At 60.8% G+C, this 22,958-nt stretch overlaps 3 protein-coding genes across 4 annotated transcripts; 1 reads left to right on the forward strand and 2 right to left on the reverse strand.

Annotated features, from left to right (window-relative positions):
* Positions 1-326: 326 nt before the first annotated feature.
* SMUG1 (single-strand-selective monofunctional uracil-DNA glycosylase 1) lies at positions 327-1,909 on the reverse strand. Its single transcript, XM_061368765.1, has 2 exons — positions 1,691-1,909; positions 327-980 (listed from the first exon to the last, which is right to left on the reverse strand). Exons 1-2 carry the CDS (start codon positions 1,844-1,846, stop codon positions 327-329), a joined length of 810 nt encoding a protein of 269 aa, XP_061224749.1. The 5' UTR covers positions 1,847-1,909.
* Positions 1,910-3,377: 1,468 nt separating this feature from the next.
* CBX5 (chromobox 5) lies at positions 3,378-10,000 on the reverse strand. Its single transcript, XM_061368705.1, has 5 exons — positions 9,867-10,000; positions 7,797-7,952; positions 6,474-6,660; positions 3,698-3,795; positions 3,378-3,603 (listed from the first exon to the last, which is right to left on the reverse strand). The coding sequence occupies exons 2-5, from the start codon at positions 7,931-7,933 to the stop codon at positions 3,453-3,455; spliced, it is 573 nt and encodes a 190-aa protein (XP_061224689.1). The 5' UTR covers positions 7,934-7,952; positions 9,867-10,000; the 3' UTR covers positions 3,378-3,452.
* Positions 10,001-10,571: 571 nt separating this feature from the next.
* On the forward strand, positions 10,572-21,224 carry HNRNPA1 (heterogeneous nuclear ribonucleoprotein A1). Of its 2 annotated transcripts, none has more exons than XM_061368761.1 (9): positions 10,572-10,727; positions 11,697-11,813; positions 13,205-13,351; positions 15,004-15,214; positions 17,484-17,576; positions 17,658-17,822; positions 19,060-19,263; positions 20,374-20,496; positions 21,155-21,224. In XM_061368761.1, the coding sequence occupies exons 1-9, from the start codon at positions 10,713-10,715 to the stop codon at positions 21,208-21,210; spliced, it is 1,131 nt and encodes a 376-aa protein (XP_061224745.1). In that variant the 5' UTR covers positions 10,572-10,712; the 3' UTR covers positions 21,211-21,224. The 2 variants fall into 2 exon arrangements, with proteins under 2 accessions (XP_061224745.1, XP_061224746.1); XM_061368762.1 differs by having other exon boundaries at positions 17,721-17,822.
* Positions 21,225-22,958: the final 1,734 nt, after the last annotated feature.

Genomic DNA, 22,958 nt, shown 5'->3' on the forward strand with positions numbered 1-22,958 from the left:
ACCAGCTTCCAAGTGGGAAAACCGAGGCAAAGCACCACTAAATCCCAATTCCCCCATTCTAATGCTGCTCTCAGTGGGGAAACTGAGGCACAGAGCTATTCTCCATCCCCTAAAGATGATTTAAACCAGCTTCCAAGTGGGAAAACCAAAGCATGGAGCCATGAAATCCCAGTTCCCACATCCCAGCCTTGCTCTCAATGAGGAAACCAAGGCATGGAGCCATCCTCCATCCCCTAAAGACGCCCTAAACCAGCTTCCCAATGGGAATCTGAACCACGGACCCATTGAGTCCCAACTCCTGCATCCCAACCCCACTCTCCTTGGCTTCACTGCTTCCCAGACCCGCCCCCGTGCCCCAAAGCCTCTTCCAATCCGGATCCCCCCGTCCCAGCGCTCTGTCCTCGCCCTCCATCTCCCTCTTCCCCTTCCTCCCCACGCACCCCCAGCACCTCCAGCACCCCCAGTTCCCGCAGGCGGCTCAGCACCATTTGCTCCCATTCCCGGTTGGCACGGGGGTTGCGGGGGGAGGGATGGGGCAGCCCCTCCACCCTGACCCCATCCCCATCCCCACCATTAAGACCAGCGGCCGCCAGGGCCCGGCGCACGCGGTGCTCGGTGAAGCGGCCCAAAGCCAGCACCAAGCGGGCGCTCAGCACCCGCACGGCCTCCACCAGTGCTTGGTCACAGAGCTCCAGTAACGGGGCCCGGTGCTGGGGGGGGAGGTCGCTGGGGGGGACGTTGCGCCCGGAGGCGCTGAGGAAGAGGAGGGGGCAGTGGTTGTGGACGAAGCAATGGGTGAAGAAGCGCTGGGGCTGCGGGCACAGGCGCCGGATGAGGCCCCAGAAGCGGGCGCCGCTCACCTCGGAGCGGGGGCAGCTCCAGCCCAGCACCGGGCGCTTGGGGTGCTCTGGATGCGGGCGCTGAACCCCCCCCTGCACCTGCAGCCAGTCCCGTACGGCCCGGACCTCGCCGAAGGGCACCTGAAGAGGAAGGAAGAGAGAGGTCAAGGGAGGGGGAAGGAACTGGGAGCCATTGGGAATGGGGGTGGGAATGGGGAGGGAGCCATTGGGAAGGGGGGTGGGAATGGGGAGGGAGCCATTGGGAATGGGGAGAGAGCCCTTGGGAATGGGGAGGGATCCATTGGGAATGGGGAGGGAGCCGTTGGGAATGGAGGCAGGAATGGGGAGGGATCCATTGGGAATGGGAAGGGAGCTGTTGGGAACTGGGGCAGGAACGGGGAGGGATCCACTGGGATTGGGGATAACCCTAACCCTAACCCCCCCCCAGAGATGCACTGGGACCCCCATAAGGAAGTGTTGTGCCCCCCCAATGGCTCAGTTTCCCCACAGGGCTGCAGTGGGACCCCCATAAGGAAGCGTTGTGCCCCCCCATGCCTCAGTTTCTCCATAGGGATGCCCTGGTCCCCCATAGGGCTGCACTGGGACCCCCATAGGGATGCCCTGGCCTCCCATATGGATGCCCTGGTCCCCCATAGGGCTGCATTGGGACCCCCATAAGGAAGTGTTGTGCCCCCCAATGGCTCAGTTTCCCCATACGGCTGCACTGGGACCCCCACAGGCCTGCATTGGGATCTCCACAGGGGTGCCCTGGCCTCCCATATAGATGCCCTGGTCCCCCATAGGGCTGCATTGGGACCCCCATAAGGAAGCGCTGTTCCCCCCAGGCGCACCCCGGTTTGGGCCATGCCGAAGGGCCCCGGGTTCATGCCCACGAAGAGGACGCGCTTGGGCCCGCGGCAGAAGGCGCGCACGAAGCGGCTGTGGGGCTCCCAGGCATACTCGAGGGGGCGGTACACGTGAGTCACGGCCGGGCCCGGCGGCGGCATCGCCCGCAGCAAGCGGCTCTGCTTCTGCTCCAGCCACAGGAACCGCTCGGCCACGGCCCCGGCCTCATCCGGTTCCGGTTCTAGTCCCGGTTTCAGTTCTGGCTCGGGTCCCAGTCCCGGTTCCGGTCTCACTTCCGGTTCCGGAATCACTTCCGGTTCCGGTCCCAGTTCAGCTTCCGGCTCCGCCTCCATGCTCTGCCATAGCTCGGGCCTGCGGGGGAGGGCATGGGGTAAGGAGGTGGGGGGGGGGGTGTGTGTGGGGTGAGACTGCCCCACAGAGCAGGGCTCGGCCCCATAAGTGCCCCCCCTCCTTTACCTGCCCCATAGGGACTCCAGTTGCCCCCCCCTTTACCTGCCCCACAGCGTGGTCGTGCCCCATAGGGACTCCAATTGCCCCCCCCCCCCGGGCACCTTTACCTGCCCCATACCGCGATTCTGCCCCACATGGACCCCCAACTGCCCCACCCCCCCTTCCGAGTCCCTTCTGACGTCACACGTCGCGCCATGACGTCACGCCGCCGCACCGGGGCCTACCTGAGCTCCGCGCCGGGCCGGGCCGCACCGGCCTCACTTCCGCCCCCCCCGCCCAGTGACCTCTGACCCCAGCGACACCGCCGCGCGGTGCCTGCCGGGAGCTGAAGTCCGCCGCCTTCCCGGCGTGCCCCGCGCGCGGCCCTTTGTCTACGCGGGAGAGGGGTGGTGCGGGGAACTTCCCGTGGTGCTTTGCGACGGGAACGCACCCCCCCCCCTTAAGGCCAAGAAAGGGGCGTGGCCTCAACAAGCACCGCCTCTCCATCGCCTTTCCCGCGCCTACGGTGGCACTATGGCGACCCCTGGCGGCGGCGCTCCCCCGCGCCGCGGCCCCCCCCTTCACCAGCCCCCCTCACCCCGGGACCCCCCTCCCCGTTACCGAGCAATGGGGCTCGTTTGTGCCCCCCCCGACCCCCAAGCACCGTTATGGGGGTGCAAGACCGAGCCTCGGCCACCAGATGGCACCAGAGGGGCTCAAATGGGGGACACCCCCCCCCATGGTCCCTAAAGGTAATGGGGGGGGTCCCTATTAGGGGCTGTTGTTTACCCCCCCATGGTCCTTAATGAGGGGGGGCCCTATTGGGGTATAGGCCTAATACAAGGGGGGGTCCCTATTGGAATAGAGCCCCTAAGACAAGGGTGGGTCCCTATTGGAATAGAGCCCTAAGACAAAGGGGGGTCCCTATTGGAATAGAGCCCCTAAGACAAGGGGGGGGTCCCCACTGAGCCCCCTACGACCCCTATAACAATGGGGGTGTGACATTATTGTGCCCCCCCCAACACACCAACTCCTGAAAAGTGACCGTTTATTGGAAGCCAATGGGGGGGGGGGATGCACACACACAGGGGTCCCCCCCCCAGCTAAAAACACCCAATTTATCAAAACCCCCCCCTAAACCTCAAACCTACCCCCCCCCCCCTTTATTAGGCTGGAGGGGGGGGGGTGTGGAGAGAGGAAGGATGGGGGGGGGGAGGCTTAAACACCCCCCCCTCTCCCCTCCATAGGGTGCTATGGGAGAGGCCATTGTATGGGGGGGGTATAGAGGGGGCTATGTACATGATTGAGGGGGGGTCCTTAGCTCCGGGGGGGGTCCCTCTCTTTGCTGTCGCTGTCCTCGGGGTACGCGTGCCAGGTGAGGCGCTCCTCATAGAAGGCAATGACGATCTGGGGGCACTTGAGGTTGGCCTCCTTTGCCAGCACCAGGTCAGCTTCATCCGTGTCCTTCCTGGGGGGGGGACACCCACATAGAGAGGGGGTTATGGGGGGGGTTATGGTTATGGGGTGCCCCCCCATCCCTATGGGGCTGGTGGGGGCCTCACCATTTCATGAGGAACATGAGGTCCCCGCACGAGTCCGTGGCCCCGATGATCTTCTCCGGCTCCAGGCCCCGCTCGAAGCCCCGGGCGATGTCGTTGCTCTATGGGGCAAAGAGGGGTAAAAAGCGGGTTAAGAGGTGGTGATGGGGGGATAAGGGCCCAGTGGTGTCGTGGTGGTGGCACTGGGGCGCTGTCTCTTGGTCTCCATCCTTTGGTCCCCATCCCTGGTCCCCATCCTCATCCCTGAGTCCCCATCCCCATCCTTTGGTCCCCATCCTCATCCCTGAGTCCCCATCCCCATCCTTCGGTACCCATCCTCATCCTTTGATCCCCGTCCTCATTCCTGGTCCCCATCCTCATCCCTGGGTCCCCATCCTCATCCTTAGGTCTCTGTCCCCATCCCTGGTCCTCGTCCCCATCCTCATCCTTTGGTCCCCATCCCTGGCTGCCCATTCCCATCTCTATCCCTATTCCTATGTTCTTGTCCCCATCCCTGTATCCCAGTCCTCACCCCTGGGTCCCCATCCCCTCTCCTCCTGTATCCCTGTCTTTGCACCCCCTCCTCCTCCTGCATCCCTGTGTCCCCATCCCCAGGTCCCATCCCTGAATCCCCGTCCCTGGGTCCCATCCCTGCATCCCGGTCCCCATCCCTGCATCCCCATCCTCACCCTGGGTCCTGGTCCCTGTCTTTTGGGCCCCATTCTCCTCCTTTGTCCCTGTCTTCGCACCCCCATCCTCCTCCTGCATCCCTGGGTCCCCATCCCCATCCCTGGGTCCCATCCCTGCATCCCAGTCCCCATCCCTGCATCCCGGTCCCCATCCCTGCATCCAATCCTCACCCTGGGTCCTGGTCCCTGTCTCTTGAGCCCCATCCTCCTCCTGTATCCCTGTGTTCGCACCCCCATCCTCCTCCTGCATCCCTGGGTCCCCATCCCCATCCCTGGGTCCCATCCCTGCATCCCGGTCCCCATCCCTGCATCCCGGTCCCCATCCCTGCATCCCCATCCTCACCCCGGCTCCTGGTCCCTCTCTCTTGGGCCCCATTCTCCTCCTGTGTCCCCGGTGAGCAGCAGCCAGAGCCAAGGCCAAAGGAGCTGCTCCAGTCTAAACTCCCCGATAAGCCCAGTGCCATTCCCAGCAATCCCAGCGTTCCCAGCGGGAATGGGGCAGATAAGGCCCAAGGAAACAATTCCAGGAGCGTGACATCACCCTGGGAGGCGGCAGCAGGCAAGGATCCGTTGGGAATGAAGGGGCTGGGTGCTATGGGGTGATGGATGGGTGCTATGGGGTGATGGGTGCTATGGGGTGATTGATGGGTGCTATGGGGTGATGGGTGCTATGGGGTGATTGATGGGTGCTACAGGGTGATGGGTGCTATGGGGTGATGGGTGCTATGGGGTGATTGTGGGTGCTATGGGGTGATGGGTGCTATGGGGTGATGGGTGCTGTGGGGTGATGGGTGCTATGGGGTGATGGGTGCTATGGGGTGATTGATGGGTGCTACGGGGTGATTGATGGGTGCTACGGGGTGATGGGTGCTATGGGGTGATTGATGGGTGCTACGGGGTAATTGATAGGTGCTATGGGGCGATGGGTGTTAGGGGGTGATGGGTGCTATGGGGTGATTGATGGGTGCTACGGGGTGAGCTGGGGTGTGCTCCAGCAAGGGGGTATTGGCTCCTTGTCCCCATCCCTGGGTCTCCATCCCCATCCCTGCATCCCTGTGTCTCAAATCCCTGCCTCTGGATCCCCATCCTCATCCCTGCATCCCTGTCCCCATCCCTGAGTCTCCATCCTCGTCCCTGCATCCCTGTCCCCATCCCTGAGTCCCATCCTCATCCCTGGCCCCATCCCTGGTTGCCCATCCCTGTGATGGGGATGGCAGTTTCTTATCCCCATCCCTGTTTCTGGATCCCCATACTGACTCCTGCATCCCTGTCCCCATGCCTGTGTGCTTGTCCCCATCCCTGTCCCCCATCCCCATCCCTGTCTCCTGGTGCCCATCCCTGTGTCCCCTCCCCATCCCTGTCTCCCATCCCCATGTGCTTGTCCTCATCCCTGTGTCCCATCCCCATCCCCATCCCTGTATCCCGATGCCCATCCCTGTCCCCTGTCCTCATTCCTGTGTGCTTGTCTTCATCACTGTGTCTCATCCCCTTCCCTATTCCCCATTCCCATCACTCTCCCCCATCCCCATCCCTGTATCCTGGTGCCCATCCCTGTCCCCGTCCCACATCCCCATCCCTATTCCCCATCCTCATCCCTGTCCCCCATCCCCATCCCTGTATCCCATCCCCATCCCTGTATCCCATCCCCATCCCTGTATCCCGGTGCCCATCCCTGTCCCCCTCCCACTCCCTGTCCCCCATCCCCATCCCTATTCCCCATCCTCATCCCTGCCCCCCATCCCATCCCTGTATCCCATCCCCATCCCTGTATCATGTCCCCATCCCTGTCACCGTCCCCATCCCTGTATCCCTGTCCCCATCCCTATTCCCCATCCCTATCCCTATTCCCCATCTCCATCCCTGTCCCCCATCCCCATCCCTGTATCCCTGTCCCCATCCCCATCTCCCCATCCCCATCCCTGTATCCCTGTCCCCATCCCCATCTCCCCATCCACATCCCTGTATCCCTCTCCCCATCCCCATCCCTGTTCTCCCGTCCCCATCCCTGTATCCCTGTCTCTATCCCTGTATCCCTGTCCCCATCCCCTCTATCCCCGTCCCCATCCCTATTCCCCCATCCCCATCCCCGTACCCCCATCCCCACCCCTCACCTCCCTCTTCTTCTTGGCCTTGACATCGTCCCCAGCAGCCGCCAGCCCCCCTTTCCTCTTGGCTCCTTCCGCCTTCTCCCTTCCCCTGTTCCCGTCTCCTTCCTTCATCTTCTTGTACTTCCTCATGAACTCCGAGATCAGCTCCGGGCAATCCAGGTTCTTCTCGGGCTCCCAGGTGTTGTGTTCCCTGCCATGGGACAGCACCAGCGCCATCAGCACCATGGGATGCCATGGGATGGAGGCAGCTCCGCTCCGGCTCCATGGGGAAGCTCCAACCCTGGGTGGGATGGAGCAGCCAAACCTCCCCCATTGAACCCATCCCCATGCTCCTGAATCTCCCGTTCCCATGGATCCCATCGCTCCCACATCCATTGGAACCTGCTCTGAGCCTCCTCCATCCCAACATCCCCAACCCATCTCCCATAGGAGCATCCCCATCCTTACCCTCACTCCTGAATCTCCTGTTTCCTTTGACCCCATCACCCCTTATCCCATCACTCCCACATCCAGCTCTGAGCCTCCTCCATCCCAACATCCCCAACCCATCTCCCATAAGAGCATCCCCATCCTTACCCTCACTCCTGAATCTCCCGTTCCCATTGATCCCATTGCTCCCACATCCATTGGAACCTACTCTGAGCCTCCTCCATCCCAACATTCCCAACCCATCTCCCATAGGAGCATCCCCATCCTTACCCTCGCTCCTCAATCTCCCGTTTCCATTGATCCCATCGCTCCCACATCCATTGGATCCAGCTCTGAGCCTCCTCCATCCCAACATCCCCAACCCATCTCCCATAGGAGCATCCCCATCCTTACCCTCGCTCCTGAATCTCCCGTTTCCATTGATCCCATCACCCCTTATCCCATTGCTCCCACATCCAGCTCTGAGCCTCCTCCACCCCAACATTCCCAACCCATCTCCCATAGGAGCATCCCCATCCTTTCCCTCGCTCCTGAATCTCCCGTTTCCATTGACCCCATCACCCCTTATCCCATCGCTCCCACATCCATTGGATCCTGCTCTGAGCCTCCTCCATCCCCAACATCCCCAACCCATCTCCCATAGGAGCATCCCCATCCTTTCCCTCGCTCCTGAATCTCCCGTTTCCTTTGACCCCATCACCCCTTATCCCATCGCTCCCACATCCAGCTCTGAGCCTCCTCCATCCCCAACCCATCTCCCATAGGAGCATCCCCATCCTTTCCCTCACTCCCTTCCTCCCCATCCCCTTAGTGAAGAGGGATGCTCCAACGGCTCGGGATGGATCCCACAATCCCCAAAGCTGCCATTGCCTCCCTACTGTTCCCAATGGGACTCACTCGGAGAAGCCCTTCCACTTGAGCAGGTACTCGGCCTGGCCCTTCACCACGCGCCGGTCCAGCACCTTCTCCACCACATACTCCTCCTCGTCGGCCGAGGACGAGCTGTCTGCTGCCCGCTTGCTCCTCTTGCCCATAGCGCAGCACCCAAGGGACCTGGGGGGACCCCACACACACACAAAGGGGGGTTAAATAGGGATGAACCCCACCAAATGGTACCCAGGGCATCCTAAAGGCCCATAGGGGAGAGGTGGTGGGGATGGAGATGGGGATGTGAGAAGGGATGGATGAAAAGTGATGGGGTGATGGGGGGGAAATGGGGTGAAACTGAGGGGTTTTGGGTAAAGGGAACTGGGATTTGGGGTAAAAGGGTTTAAAATGATGGGGTTTTGGGAATGGCGAATAGGATTATGGGGGGAAATGAGTTGGAAATGAAGGGGGGTTAGGAAAGGGGAATGGGATTTGGGGGAAAATGGGGTGAAACTGAGGGGTTTTGGGTAAAGGGAACTGGGATTTGGGGTAAAAGGCTTTAAAATGATGGGGTTTTGGGAATGGGGAATGGGATTTGGGGGGAAATGGGTTGAAATTGAGGGGTTTTGGGTAAAGGGAACTGGGATTTGGGGTAAAAGGCTTTAAAATGATGGGGTTTTGGGAATGGGGAATGGGATTGGGGGGGAAATGGGTTGAAATTGAAGGGGGTTGGGAATGGGGAACTGTGATTTGGGGTAAATAGCTTGAAATTAAGGGGGTTTGGGAATGGGATTTGGGGTAAAAGCCTTGAAAATGAGGGGGTTTTGGGAATGGGGAACTGTGATTTGGGGTAAAAAGGCTTGAAAATGAGGGATTTTGTGCACAGGGAAATATGATTTGTCTTGAAAACTGTAAAAAATAGGAGGTATTAGGCACAGGAAAATGTGATTTGGGCCAAACCCCTTTAAAAACGGGGGGGTTTAGGTACAGGGAAGTGAGATTTGGGTGGTTTTGGGTGTAAAGGGCAGGTTTTGGGTGTAAAGGGGAGATTTGGGTTGTAAAAGGGAAAGTTTTGGGTGTAAAAGGGCAGGTTTTGGGTGGAAAAGGGAGATTTTGGGTGCAAAAGGGTGTATTTTGGATGTAAAAGTGGAGGTTTAGGGTGTAAAAAAGGAGATGTTGGTTGCAAAAGGGCTTATTTTGGGTGGAAAAGGGGAGGTTTTGGTTGTAAAAGGGCAGGGTTTGGGTTCAAAAGGGTACATTTTGGGTGCAAAAGTGGAGGTTTTGGGTATAAAAGGGCACGTTTTGGGTGGGAAAGGGAGACTTTGGATGCAAAAGGCTGTATTTCGAGTGTAAAAGGGTATATTTTGGGTGGAAAGGGGGGGGTTTGGGGAGAAAAAGGGCTGGGTTTGGGTATAAAAGTGCAGGTTTGGGGTCTAAAAGGGGAAGCTTTGGGTGTAAAAGGTCAGGTTTTGGGTGGAAAAGGAGAGGTTTTGCGTATAAAAGGGAAGGTTTTGCTTGTAAAGGGGAGATTTTGGGGATAAAAGGGTAGGTTTTGGGTGTAAAAGGGAAGGTTTTGGGTATAAAAGGGGAGGTTTTGGGTGTAAAAGGGCAGGGTTTGGAGCCCCGGGGGAGTCGCGCTCCCAACCGCTGCAGGGGCCCGGGGGGAACAAAAGAGCAGCGGCTTTCCGAGGGGGAAAGCGCCTTTTTGAGGCCAGAAGTGCCGGTTTAGGGCAAACCCCAACCGATGTAGGGCTAAAACGCCCCGGTTCGGTTCAAACCCGGCCCGGTGCCAGTTCCCGGTACCGGCCCCGCACAGCGGGGCCCGGGCCTCGGGGGCGGGCCAAAGAGCGCGCCACCTCCGGCCATTGGTCAACACCCAGCAGCGCCCGCCCTCTCATTGGCTGATAGTACCGCCGCTCGTCCCCACCCAGCCGCGATGCTATTGGCCCACTCACCCGTCACTCCCCGCTCTGTCCCGCCCCCTCCGCCGCTCCCATTGGCTGGCGAGCCTATCTATCCCGCCGGTAAGGCCCGCCCCTTAACACCACCACCACCAGCACCCCCCCCATACCGGCTCCCATTCACCGCCGGTACCGGTACCTGGGCGGGAGCGGCTCCGGCGCGGGCCCGTCCGCCGCTCTCTGCCCGCTCGCTGCGAACTGCCGCCGTTCCGCGCTCCGCCCGCCAAAACCGCCCGCAACGCGCAGGCGCCGCCGGCCCCGCTCCGCGCATGCGCGCGCCCTCCCGCCCGCCCGCCCCTCCTTGGTTCCAAACGCGCACACACGCCCCCCCCTCCGGTTCACACCGCTCCGGACCGGGCCCACCTCCGGTACCGGCGGGCGGCCCCGCCTGCTCCTGCTGCTCCTCCTCCTCCTGCTCCTGCTCCTGCTCCTGCTCCTCCTCCTCCTCCGCCGCTGCCGCCGCTAACAGCGCCCCGCTCAACGACCTGCGCCGGGCCCACCGCCGGGCAACGCTCCCGCCTGCCAATCGCAACGGCCGCGGCGTTGATGTGGCCAATCGGAAGGAGGCGGAGGCGGGACCGTTAAAGAGGAAGCCAATCACAGATGTCTCCAAGCCGGAGCGGGAAAAGCAGCGTAGGGCGAGGTTTTGTTGGCGTCACCCAATCCGCGAAGCGTAGAGGCGGGACTTTCCCTAAATGAACCAATGAGCAGCGAAGGCGCGGGGCGGTGCTCTCTCCCTCCACCAATAACCCTCCGCCTCTCCTTACACCGCCCCACCCCACCCCACGGCCCAATCAGCAGCAGCGCGGGGGAGTTCCGCGGGCGGCGCCGACCAATGAGAGAGGGCGGTGGGCGGGCGGCCGGGCGGGGGCGGCGGAGTGAGGCGGCGGCGCTGGGCTCGCTCGGCCCCTTTCGGAGCCGGCGCCTCGCGGAGGGAGCATCGCGGAGCCGCCGCCCCCAGCCCGCACCGCCCCGCGCCGCCGCCATGTCCAAGGCCGAGGTACGGGCCCCGCTCCCGCCGCCCTCAACCCGCACCGGCCCCGCCGCCTCCTTCATCCCCCCCCCCTCCTCCGCTTCCCGTTTCCCCCCTTCAACCGCGGCCTACAGCGCGCACTGCGCCTGCGCGCCTCCGCTGCCGACCCCGCGGCTTCTGCGCATGCGCCCGCTGGTGGTGGTGGTGGACGGGGGGGCTCATAACGCATGCGCGATGCGCGCTTTCCCCCCCCTCCCCATCCCTACCGCTGGTTCCCCCCCCCTTCCCAGCCACGTGCGCGCCTTTGTGCTGCGGGGGGCGATGGCGGCGCCGCGCATGCGCGGGAGCGGGGTAGGATGGAGGGGGGGGCACACATGGGACCCATAGGGGAATATAGGGGGGGGTCCTATAGGGCCGGGGGAGCCCCATAGAGGAGGGCCGGAGGTGATGAAGGCCTTAAAATGGGGTCTAGGGGGGGGTCTGGGGCTTGGGGGGGCCTTAATATAGGGGTTGGGGGCTCTATGGGTTTGGGTGACCCCAGAAACAAGGACATGGGGGGGGTTAAGGGTCCCTTTAGGCCCTGGGCAGCCCCACATGGGGCTAGGAGGGTTTAGGGGGGTCCTAGGGTGTGGGGCAGCCCCATAAGGGAGCAATAGGGAGTGGCTCAGGCCCCTGGAGGGAACAGGCAGCCCCATAGAGGGGGGCTGCCACGGCCTGCTCTGCCCCATAAGTGGGTGCTGGGGTCCCCATAGGGTGGCATTGGGGGGGTCAATGGGGCTGTGTGAGCTCAGAGATGGGGGTGACCAGTTCCCTATGGGGCTGGAGACCCCAGAAAGGGGCTTTTTGGGGTCCAATGATGGGGCTCTCCTTGGAGATAGGAGGGGCCCAAAGCAGCCCCAGGTGGGGCATTTTGGGGTGACTACAAAGGGGGGATCCCATGGAGGAGGTTTGGGGGTGCCCCCCCCCAGTGACCCCCATATTTCCCCTTCCCCACAGTCTCCAAAGGAGCCTGAGCAGCTCCGGAAGCTCTTCATTGGCGGCCTCAGCTTCGAAACCACAGACGAGAGCCTGCGCAGCCACTTCGAGCAATGGGGCACCTTGACCGACTGCGTGGTGAGCCCCCCAAGTCCTCTGTGCCCCCCAAGTCTGTTGTGCCCCCCAAGTCCATTGTGCCCCCTAAGTCCTCTGTGCCCTCCAGGTCCTCTGTCCCCTCCAAATCCCCTGTGCCCCCCAAGTCCTCTATGTTCTCCAGGTCCCCTGTGCCCCCCAGGTTGTCTGTGTCTCCTAGGTCCTCAGGTCCTCTGTGTCCCCCAAGTCCTCTGTGCCCCCTAAGTCCTCTATGTTCTCCAGGTCCTCTGTGCCCCCCAAGTCCTCTGTGCCCCCCAAGTTGTCTGTGTCTCCCAGGTATCCTGTGTCCCCCCAAGTCCTCTATGTTCTCCAGGTCCTTTGTGCCCCCCAGGACCTCTGTGTCTCCCAAGTCCTCTGAGCCCTCCAAGTCCCTTGTGCCCCCCAAGTGCTCTGAGCCCTTCAAGCCCCCTGTGTCCCCCATGTTCCTCGTGCCCCCCAAGTGCTCTCTGCCTCCCATCATTTTCACTGGGTGTCACCTCCGGGTGATGCTCCTGTGGTGCTGGGGAGGGAAGGGACCAGAGCGGGTGGGAGGGAGCTGCATGGGATGGGAAGGAGCTGGCGGTGATGGGAAGGAGCCGGAGGTGATGGAAAGGAGCTGGAGGTGATGGGAAGGAGCCGGAGGTGATGGGAAGGAACTGGAGATGATGGAAAGGAACTGGAGGTGATGAGGAGCTGGTGGTGATGGGAAGGAGCTGGAGATGATGGGAAGGAACTGGAGATGATGGGAAGGAACTGGTGGTGATGGGAAGGAGCTGGTGGTGATGGGAAGGAGCTGGAGATGATGGGAAGGAACTGGAGGTGATGGGAAGGAACTGGAGGTGATGGGAAGGAACTGGAGATGATGGGAAGGAGCTGGAGGTGATGGGAAGGAACTGGAGATGATGGGAAGGAACTGGTGGTGATGGGAAGGAGCCGGAGATGATGGGAAGGAACTGGTGGTGATGGGAAGGAGCTGGAGATGATGGGAAGGAACCGGAGGTGATGGGAAGGAACCGGAGGTGATGGGAAAGAACTGGAGGTGATGGGAAGGAGCCGGAGGTGATGGGAAGGAGCTGGAGGTGATGGGAAGGAGCCGGAGGTGATGGGAAGGAACTGGAGGTGATGGGAAGGAGCCGGAGGTGATGGGAAGGAGCCGGAGGTGATGGGAAGGAACCGGAGGTGATGGGAAGGAACTGGAGGTGATGGGAAGGAACTGGTGGTGATGGGAAGGAACTGGAGGTGATGGGACGGAGCTGGCGGTGATGGGAAGGAGCTGGCGGTGATGGGACGGAGCTGGCGGTGATGGGACGGAGCTGGCGGTGTTGGGCAGCAGCCCCATCCCTATGGACGTGGGGGGGTTCCCGGCCGGCTCCTGAGGCGTGGCCCTGTTCCCGCAGGTGATGCGGGACCCCAACACGAAGCGCTCCCGCGGCTTCGGCTTCGTCACGTACTCCTCGGTGGAGGAGGTGGACGCGGCCATGAACGCGCGGCCCCACAAAGTGGACGGCAGAGTCGTTGAACCAAAGAGAGCCGTGTCCAGAGAGGTGGGGGTGGGCCCTGATTGGGGGGGGGGGTTGGGCATCCCACACACATCCCAAAAGCAATCCCGCACTGATCCCATGCATTGACCCGACCCGTTCTAAATGCACCTCGAAACCCAGTCCCAGCACACCCCGAACCCATCCCGAACTGACCCCAAAACCTATCCCAAACTATCCCCAAAACCCCCTAATTTCATCCCAAACCTATCCCAAACCAGCTCCAAACCCACCCCAAACTCATCTTAATCACACCCCAAACCCATCCCAAACTGACCCACAAATCAGCTCCCAACCCCCCCAAACCTGTCCCAAACTATCCCCAAACCCTCCCCCAACACCCCCAATTTCATCCCAAACCCATCCCAAACATATCCCAAACCATCTCCAAACCCACCCCAAACTCATCTTAAACACACCCCAAACCCATCCTGAACTGACCCCCAAACCAGCTCCCAACCCCCCCAAACCTATCCCAAACTATCCCCAAACCCACCCCCAACACCCCCCAATTTCATCCCAAACCATCTCCAAACCCACCCCAAACTCATCTTAAACACATCCCAAACCATTCCCAAACCCATCCCAAGCTGCCTCCAAGCCTGTCGCAACCCCATGCCAAATGAATCCCGAACCGTTTCCAAACCCATCCCAACCTCATCCCAAACTTCCTTCAACTCCAACCCAATCCCAAACCAGTCCCAACCCATTTCAAAACCCCTCCCCAAACCATTCCCAGACCCATGTGATACCCGTCCCAGCCCAATCCCAAACCCCTCCCAACCCATCTCTAAACCCATCCCAAACCCATACCAAAGACATTTCAAACCATCCCCAGACGCATCCCAAACCACTTCCAAACCTGTCCCCAACCCATGTCCAAACCCACCCGAAACCCATCCTAAAACTCCCATCCAACTCCAACCCTCCCCAAACTATCTCTGAACCTGCCCCAGACCCAGCCCAACGCATCCCAAAGCATCCGCAAACGCATCCCAAAGCATCCCCAAACCTCCTCTCATCCCCAATCCCCCCCAATCCATCCCAAATTCAATCTAACCCCATCCCAAACCATCCACAAACCCATCCCCAAATGCAACCCAACCCCATCCCTCCCCAAACCATCCCCAAACCCATTGCAAACCTACGCCAACCCCATCCCAAACCACCTCCAACCCCACCCCCAACCCCATCTCCAAACGCATCCCTAAATGCACCCCAAACGCAAACCCAACCCATCCCAACCCCACCCCAACCCCATCAACTCCCCAATACCCCCAAATGCACCCTAACCCCATCCCAAACCCATCTCCAAACGCATCCCAACCCCCTCTCAACTCCCCAACTCTTCCCCAGCCCCATCCCAATCCCTCCCCAATCCCATCCCAATCCCTCCCCAGCCCCATCCCAATCCCTCCCCAACCCCATCCCAATCCCTCCCCAATCCAATCCCAATCCCTCCCCAACCCCATCCCAATCGCTCCCCAACCCCAACCCAGTCCCTCCCCAATCCCATCCCAATCCCTCCCCAACCCCATCCCAATCCCTCCCCAACCCCATCCCAACCCCTCCCCAACCCCATCCCAACCCCTCCCCAGCCCCATCCCAACCCCATCCCATCCAACCCCATCCCTAACCCCCCCCCGTCCATCCCCCAGGACTCCCAGCGGCCCGGCGCCCACCTCACCGTCAAGAAGATCTTTGTGGGGGGCATCAAGGAGGACACGGAGGAGCATCACCTGCGCGACTACTTCGGGCAGTACGGCAAGATCGAGGTCATCGAGATCATGACCGACCGCGGCAGCGGCAAGAAGCGCGGCTTCGCCTTCGTCACCTTCGACGACCACGACTCCGTGGACAAGATCGTCAGTGAGTACCTGGGGGGGGTGTAAATGGGGGGGGGTACCCCCGTTTTAGGCCTTGGGATGCATTGGGATGCGGCGGAAGCACTGATGGTTTCAAGCTGGTGCTGCTGGGGTGGTTTCTGGTGGAGTGGGATGCTGCTAGATCCGTCCGAACTGGTCTGGATGGGACGGAGCAGCCAAACCTCCATTGAACCCATTCCAGTGTCCCAACAGGGAAAAGCTTCCTTATCTCCAAGCTGAACTCCCCCTGTTCCAGTCTGAACCCATCACCCCTTGTCCCATAGTTCCAGTCCCTGCTGCAGGTCCTTCTCCAGCATCCTTGTAGCCCCCTTTGGCCACTGGAACCTTCTCCGAGCTCTCTTCTCCATCCTCAGTTCCCAAGCACCCAAACAGGATGCTCAGCCCTTAGGGATGATTTCCGGTGGAGCAGGATGCTCTGAGATCCATCTCACCTGGTCTGGATGGGATGGAGCAGCCAAACCTCCATTGAGCCCATCCCAGTGTCCCAACAGGGAAGAGCTTCCTTATCTCCAAGCTGAGCTCCCCCTGTTCCAGTCTGAACCCATCACCCCTTGTCCCATAGCTCCGGATGCAGGTCCCTCTCCAGCATCCTTGTAGCTCCCTTCAGGCACTGGGACCTTCTGTGAGCTCTCTTCTCCACCCCCAGTATTCCCAGTTCCCAAGCACCCAAATAGGATGCTCAGCCCTTAGGGATGCTTTCTGCTGGAGCAGGGTGCTCTCAGATCCATCTGACCTGGTCTGGATGGGATGGAGCAGCCAAACCTTCTCCATTGAGCCCATCCCAGTGCCCCAACAGGGAAGAGCTTCCTTAGATCCAAGCTGAACTCCCCCTGTTCCAGTCTGAACCCATCACCCCTTGTCCCATCGCTCCAGTCCCTGATGCTGGTTCCTCTCCAGCATCCCTGTACCCCACTTCAGGCACTGGAAGCTGCTCTCCTCCCGCCCCAGTGTTCCCAGCCTGGCTCCTATGGGAGCTGCTCCATCCCCTCCTCATCCTCGTGGCCTTGCTCCAGCAGCTCCGTGTCCTTCAGGACACCACAACCGGATGCAGCATCCAAGTGGGATCTCCCCAGGATGTAGCTAAAGGGGGGCAGGATCCCCTTCCTTGAGCTGCTGCTCACGCTCTGGGGGTGCAGCCCAGCACATGGGGGCTCAATGTGGATCCTGGGGAGCTTCTCCTTGTCCAGCACCCCCAAATCCCAACCTGGGATTGCTCCATCCATGGCCAGGACCTTGGCCTTGAGGTTGCCATTGGCAGCTGCCATTGGATCCAGATCCCTTTGGATCCAGTCCCTTCCCTCCAGCCATCACCACTCTTGGGCATGGAGCCATTGCCCATTCCTTACCCACTGGTGTGCATCCATCCCATATGGTTCCCCATTGGAAAACCAGGGATCGGGGGGGTGGTGGCACTGAGGATGCTCAGGGCAGCTCAATGGGGACGGTGCCATCCCCTTGGTACCACACGGGTCCAGGTGGGTGAGGTTGGGGTTGATGTGCCCATGGGGCACCCCCCAAACCATCCCCCCCACTTAGAATAAGGTACCACTGATCGGCAGCTCCTGAGCATCCCTTTGAGGGGGGTGTGGGGGTATCTGTGGTCTCATTCCATTCATCCCATACACATCTCCATTGGAGAACCAGGGATCTGTGGGATGGTGGCACTGAGGGTGCTCAAAGCATCCCCCCTCGTTAGATAGCACTGATTGGCATCAGTGATGCTCATGAGCATCCCTTTGTTGGGGCAGGGGGTGTTCCCATTCCATCCATCCCATCCACATCTCCATTGGAGAATCAAGGATGCTCAGGACAGCTCAGTGGGTTAGGGTTAGCTTTAGACCCCCCTCCCCAAAACATCCCCCCTCTTAGGTAGCACTGGTTGGCATCAGTGATGCTCATGAGCATCCCTTTGTTGGGGCAGTTGGCATTCCCATTCCATCCATCCCATCCACATTTCCATTGCAGAATGAGGGATCTGGGGGGGGTATCGGCAGCTCAATGGGTTAGGGTTAGCTTTAGGGCGCCCCCAAAGCATCCCCCCCACTTACAGTGAGGTAGTGCCAATTGGCATCAGTGATGCTCATGAGCATCCCTTTGTCGGGGTGGAGCGGGGAGGGGGGGGCATTGCTTCCCCATCCATTGCATCCATGTCTCCCCTTTGGGATCCGGGACGGCAGCCGTGTCCGGGGTGCCCTTTCCCCCCCTCATTCCCTTCCTATCCCCCCCCAAACAAACCCCCCCCATTTTCCCAGTCCAGAAATACCACACTGTGAACGGGCACAACTGCGAGGTGAGGAAAGCCCTGTCCAAGCAGGAGATGGCCAGCGCCTCGGCCAGCCAGCGAGGTGAGCCCCCCCCTCAGCCCCCCCTCTGCCCCCCGTCCCCCCCGCAGCCCCTTCACTGCGCTGCCTGCGCTGTTCCTAAAGGCTGTCCCCTGCCTCCTCCTCCTCCTCCTCCTCCTCCTCCTCCTCCTCCTCCTCCTCTCTTAGGCCGCAGCGGCTCCGGTAACTTCGGTGGTGGCCGCGGTGGCGGCGGCGGTGGTGGCTTCGGGGCCAATGACAACTTCAACCGTGGTGGCAACTTCGGGGGCCGTGGTGAGTGGGATGGGAACCCCCCCCCCCCCCTTCATCCCTATCCCTTTGGTACCCTCCCTCCGTCATCCCCATCCCTTTGGTACCCTCCCTCCGTCATCCCTATCCCTTTGGTACCCCCCTTCCCCTTCATCCCCATCCCTTTGGTACCCTCCCTCCTTCATCCCCATCCCTTTGGTACCCTCCCTCCTTCATCCCCATCCCTTTGGTACCCCCCCTCCTTCATCCCCATCCCTTTGGTACCCCCCCTCCGTCATCCCCATCCCTTTGGTACCCTCCCTCCTTCATCCCCATCCCTTTGGTACCCTCCCTCCTTCATCCCCATCCCTTTGGTACCCTCCCTCCGTCATCCCCATCCCTTTCCCATCCCTCACTTCCTCCTCCTTCATCCCCATCCCTTTGGTACCCTCCCCTTATCCCCATCCCTTTGGTACCCTCCCTCCTTCATCCCCATCCCTTTGGTACCCCCGCTCCTTCATCCCCATCCCTTTGGTACCCTCCCTCCTTCATCCCCATCCCTTTGGTACTCTCCCTCCTTCATCCCCATCCCTTTGGTACCCTCCCTCCTTCATTTCCATCCCTTTGGTACCCTCCTTCCTTCATCCCCATCCCTTTGGTACCCTCCCTCCGTCATCCCCATCCCTTTGGTACCCTCCCCCCTTCATCCCTATCCCTTTGGTACCCTCCCTCCTTCATCCCCATCCCTTTGGTACTCTCCCTCCTTCATCCCCATCCCTTTGGTACCCTCCCTCCTTCATTTCCATCCCTTTGGTACCCTCCTTCCTTCATCCCCATCCCTTTGGTACCCTCCTCCCGTTCATCCCCATCCCTTAGGTACCCCCCCCCTTCATCCCCATCCCTTTGGTACCCTCCCTCCTTCATCCCCATCCCTTTGGTACCCCCCCCTCCTTCATCCCCATCCCTTTGGTACCCCCCCCCTCCAAAGCAGATGGGAACCCCCCCCTTCATCCCCATGCCTTTGGTACCCCCCTATTCATCCCCATCCCTTTGGTACCCCCCCCTTTCCAAAGCACCGCCATGGCTCCAGCTGCCTCCTCCTCCATCATCCACATCAGGATGCAGCCCTGGTTCCTCTGACTCCCATCCCCATCCTTCATCCCCATCCATCCCTATGGCCCCCCCCTTTACCCCAAGCACCCCCCCACAGAGCAGGTCACCCATGCCCCCCCCCCCCGTTGCCTCAATCTCATCTCCCCCCTTCCCTCCCCTCCCTTAGGTTACGGCGGTGGCAGCGGCCCCGGTTACTCCGGTGGCGGTGGCGGCGGCGGCGGCGGTGGCAACCGTGGCTACGGGGGGGGCAGCAGCACCTACGATGGCTACAACAACGGCGGGGGGGGCTTCGGGGGCGGCAGCGGGGGCCGGCGGCCGGCTCGGGGCCCGGCGCTGGCCGTCAGGAACGGGCTCTCCGAGGGGGGCACAGGTGAGGGGTGAAGGCATTGGGGGGGGCATGGGAACCATTGGGGGCCTATGGGGTCCCCATCACTACCATCACCACCCCCCCTCCCCAGGTATCTGGTACCCCATTGGGGGGGGACAGACTTTCCATTAACCCCCCCTCCCCCCATAGTGCCCTTGGTGCTGTGGGGCTCCCAGGTGAACCATTGGGTGCCCTTGGGTTCCCCATTAACCGTACTGGTACCCCAATTGGGCCATTGCGGGGAGCAGGTTCCTCATTACCCCCCCCTCCATATGCCCCTGGGTGCTTTGGGGCTCCCAGTTGAACCCATTGAGTGCCCTTGGGTTCCCCATTAACCCTACTGGTGCCCTGGGGCAGCCTGTTAACTCCCCCCTCCAGGTATCTGGTACCCCATTGGGGGGGGCAGGCTTCCTGTTAAACCCCCCTCATAGTGCCCTGGGTGCTGTGGGGCTCCCAGTTGAACCATTGGGTGCATTTGGGTTCCCCATTAACACCCCCTGGTACCCCAATTGGACCATTGAGGGGGGCAGGTTCCCCATTAATCCCCCCCACATAGGCCCCTAGGTCCTTTGGGGCTCCCAGTTGAACCCATTGGGTGCCCTTGAATTCCCCATTAACACCCCCCGTCCCAGGTATCTGGTACCCCAATTGAACCAGTGGTTCCCCATTAACCCTAATGGTGTCTTGGGGCTGCCTGTTAACTCCCCCCCCGCCCCATGTATTTGGTACCCCAGTTCAACCATTGAGGGGGGGCAGATTCCCCATTAACCCCCCCCTTAGCCCCCTGAGTCCTTTAAGGCTCCCACTTAAACCATTGGGTGCCCTTGGATTCCCCATTAACCCTAATGGTGCCTTGGGGCTGCCTGTTACCCCCCCAGTACCTTGTACCCCAGTTGAACCATTGGGGGGGGGGATGCTGCATGCTCCCCTTTACCCCCCCCCAATACCCCCGGATGCTTTAAGTCTCCCTGTCCCCCCCCACACTCCCCATGCTTTGTGCTCCCAATTGACTCCCCCCATAGCTCCCAGTGGGCCCCATCATTAACCCCCATAACCCCCCCTCAATGAGTGCTCACCCTGACCCTCTCCCCCCCCCCCCGTGCCCCCCCCCAGGCAGTAACTTCGGCGGGGGGGGCAGCTACAACGACTTTGGCAGCTACAACCACCAGATCTCCAACTTCGGGCCCATGAAGGGCGGCAACTTCGGGGGCAGGAGCTCGGGGCCCTACGGCGGAGGTGAGTGCCCCATTGCCCCCCATTGCCCCATTGCCCCCATTGCCCCCCATTGCCCCCCATTGCCCCCCATTGCCCCCATTGCCCCCATTGCCCCCATTGCTCCCATTGCCCCCCATTGCCCCCATTGCCCCCATTGCTCCCCATTGCCCCCATTGCCCCCCATTGCCCCCATTCCCCCCATTGCCCCCATTGCCCCCATTGCCCCCATTGTCCCCATTGCCCCCATTGCCCCCATTGCCCCCATTGCCCCCATTGCCCCCATTGCTCCCCATTGCCCCCATTGCCCCCATTCCCCCATTGCCCCCCATTGCCCCCATTGCCCCCATTGCCCCATTGCCCCCCATTGCCCCCATTGCCACCCCCCATTGTCCCCCATTGCCACCACTCTTCCACCCCTCTTCCGCCCCTTTCCACCACTCTTACACCCCCCTTTCCCTCCCTTCCCCCAACTTTCACCCCCTTCCCCCCTTTTTCCCCCCTTTTTCCCTTCCCCCCTTTTCCCCCCTTTTCTACCCCCTTCCCCCCTTCCCCCCCCCTTTTCCACCCCTTGCCCCCCTTTCCACCCCCATTTCCCCCCTTTCCCCCCGTTTCTCCCCCTTTCTCCCCCCATCCCCCCCCATATCACCCCCTTTTTAACCCCTCTCCCCTCCACCCACAGCCGGTTATGGGAGCTCAAGCGGCGGCGGCAGCTACGGTGGCGGGCGGAGGTTTTAACACCCCCCCCAGACACAAAGGTGAGGAGCTGGCACCTTCCAAACGGGGCTCTCCCCCCCCTCTTTCTCCCAACGGACAAAGCAGGACGAAACCATCACAAATCCCTCAAACCCCATGGAATTACCCCAAAACCGCAGCGGCAGCAGCAGCATCCCATGGGGTGCCCTCTATGGGATCCTAACTCCACTGTCATCCAACAGGAGAGACGAGGCACAGAAGGGACAGGGAAGCCACCACAAGTCACCCCTATGGGGGTGTCATCTGTGTGTGTGTGTGCCCCCCCCTTCCAATGGCAGTTTAAAGGGGGGGGTCCCCCAACCATCGCTGCCTCGAAGCCACCCCAATGTCCTTTGTGTGTCCTTGCGCCCCAGGACTGTGTTTGTGACTCATTGTACACCAGGTTCTTTTAGAAAGGGGTCTTTTTTGGGGGGGGGGGAGGGGTGATAAGGGGGGGAGGGGCGGTATTCCCATCTTGTGGGATCATTCCAATGAGAGCCCCCCCCCCCCTTTCCCAATGGCCTGGAGGAGGGGGGGGTGGTTTTAGTTGCGCTGTCGCTCGCTGTGGAAGCACCTCCAGATGCTGAATAAATGTCTCTTTTTTTTTTTTCTTTTTTTTAAGGGATTTTCCTCATTTTTAACCATTTTTTCCTTAATTTCAAGGCGGGGGGGGCTTTAATCCCCCTCCAGTTTAAATATGAATCCAGTTCGGGGGCACTTCAGGACCCAACGCATCAACTTTAGGCTCAGCACAGGCTCACTCCCAGCCCCATTTTGCCCTTTATAGATCCCATATCCCCCCCCATCCATGCCCCATTGACCCCAAGGTGTCGCCCTATAGCTTTATATCCCCCTATAGCTTTATGTCCCCCTATAGCTTTATATCCCCCTATAGCTTTATACCCCCTAACAGCTTTATGTACACATACACCCCATGGAGCATCACAGAGCAGGGATGCTCAAGGTAAGAGCATCTCCTGTATCCCCATCACCCCCCAGCCAATGGGGACCCCCCTTCGCTGGGGAAGTGACAGGGATGTGGTGCTCTACGGGGTGTGGGGGCCACCCAAGGAGGCCATGGGGCTCCATGGTGTGCACAGTGGAACCCAGTGGTCCCACTGTTTCCCATGGGGTTTAAGGGCTCACCCGAGGGTGCAGTTGTGGGGTATCCATGGGGTGGCGGGCACAATAGGGGTCTCAATGGCACAGGGATGCTGATGGGGTTCTGGTGGGGGCGAGTGCTGCGGGCGGCAGGGGGGCGATAGGACCCTGTAGTGCTGGGGGCGTGGCCACGAGGAAAAAGGCGTGGCTAAGCAAAGCGTCTGGGTGATGACCGCACCTCCGTGGCTCTGATTGGCTGCGGTGGTGACTGGCTCCGCCCCTCTGGGTGTCCTCCCCAGGGTCCTAAAGCCTCTCTCCTGCCGCAGCTGGGGGCCGCCCCCATTGCACACACGTGATCCCCACAGCACACGTGTTCTCCATTGCACACACGTGATCCCCATAGCACACACCACACACACACCCCAACACACCCCACACACACACCCCAACACACCCCACACACACACCCCAACACACACCCACACACACAACCCACACACACACGTGTTCTCCATTGCACACACGTGATCCCCACAACACACATGTGTTCTCCATTGCACACACGTGATCCCCATAGCACACGTGTTCTCCATTGCACACGTGTTCTCCATTGCACACACGTGATCCCCACTGCACATGTGCGTGCCCAT

The sequence above is a fragment of the Neopsephotus bourkii genome, unplaced genomic scaffold (genome assembly GCF_033783945.1).
Source record: "Neopsephotus bourkii isolate Nb327-2 ecotype Australia unplaced genomic scaffold, CSIRO-AGI_Nbou_v1 NB_1445, whole genome shotgun sequence".
NCBI classification, from domain to species: Eukaryota; Metazoa; Chordata; class Aves; order Psittaciformes; family Psittacidae; genus Neopsephotus; species Neopsephotus bourkii.

Coding starts and splice junctions, on each gene's coding strand:
- CBX5 (XM_061368705.1), bottom strand. CDS start 7,933: ATGGGCAAGAGGAGCAAGCGGGCAGCAGACAGCTCGTCCTCGGCCGAC. Junction 3,796..6,473: donor AGGCCAAGAAGAAGAGGGAG/GTGAGGGGTGGG, acceptor TTTGCCCCATAG/AGCAACGACATCGCCCGGGG. Junction 3,604..3,697: donor CTCATGTTCCTCATGAAATG/GTGAGGCCCCCA, acceptor TCCCCCCCCCAG/GAAGGACACGGATGAAGCTG.
- SMUG1 (XM_061368765.1), bottom strand. CDS start 1,846: ATGCCGCCGCCGGGCCCGGCCGTGACTCACGTGTACCGCCCCCTCGAG. Junction 981..1,690: donor TCGGCATGGCCCAAACCGGG/GTGCGCCTGGGG, acceptor CTTCCTCTTCAG/GTGCCCTTCGGCGAGGTCCG.
- HNRNPA1 (XM_061368761.1), top strand. Junction 13,352..15,003: donor AGAGAGCCGTGTCCAGAGAG/GTGGGGGTGGGC, acceptor TCCATCCCCCAG/GACTCCCAGCGGCCCGGCGC. Junction 20,497..21,154: donor CTCGGGGCCCTACGGCGGAG/GTGAGTGCCCCA, acceptor CTCCACCCACAG/CCGGTTATGGGAGCTCAAGC.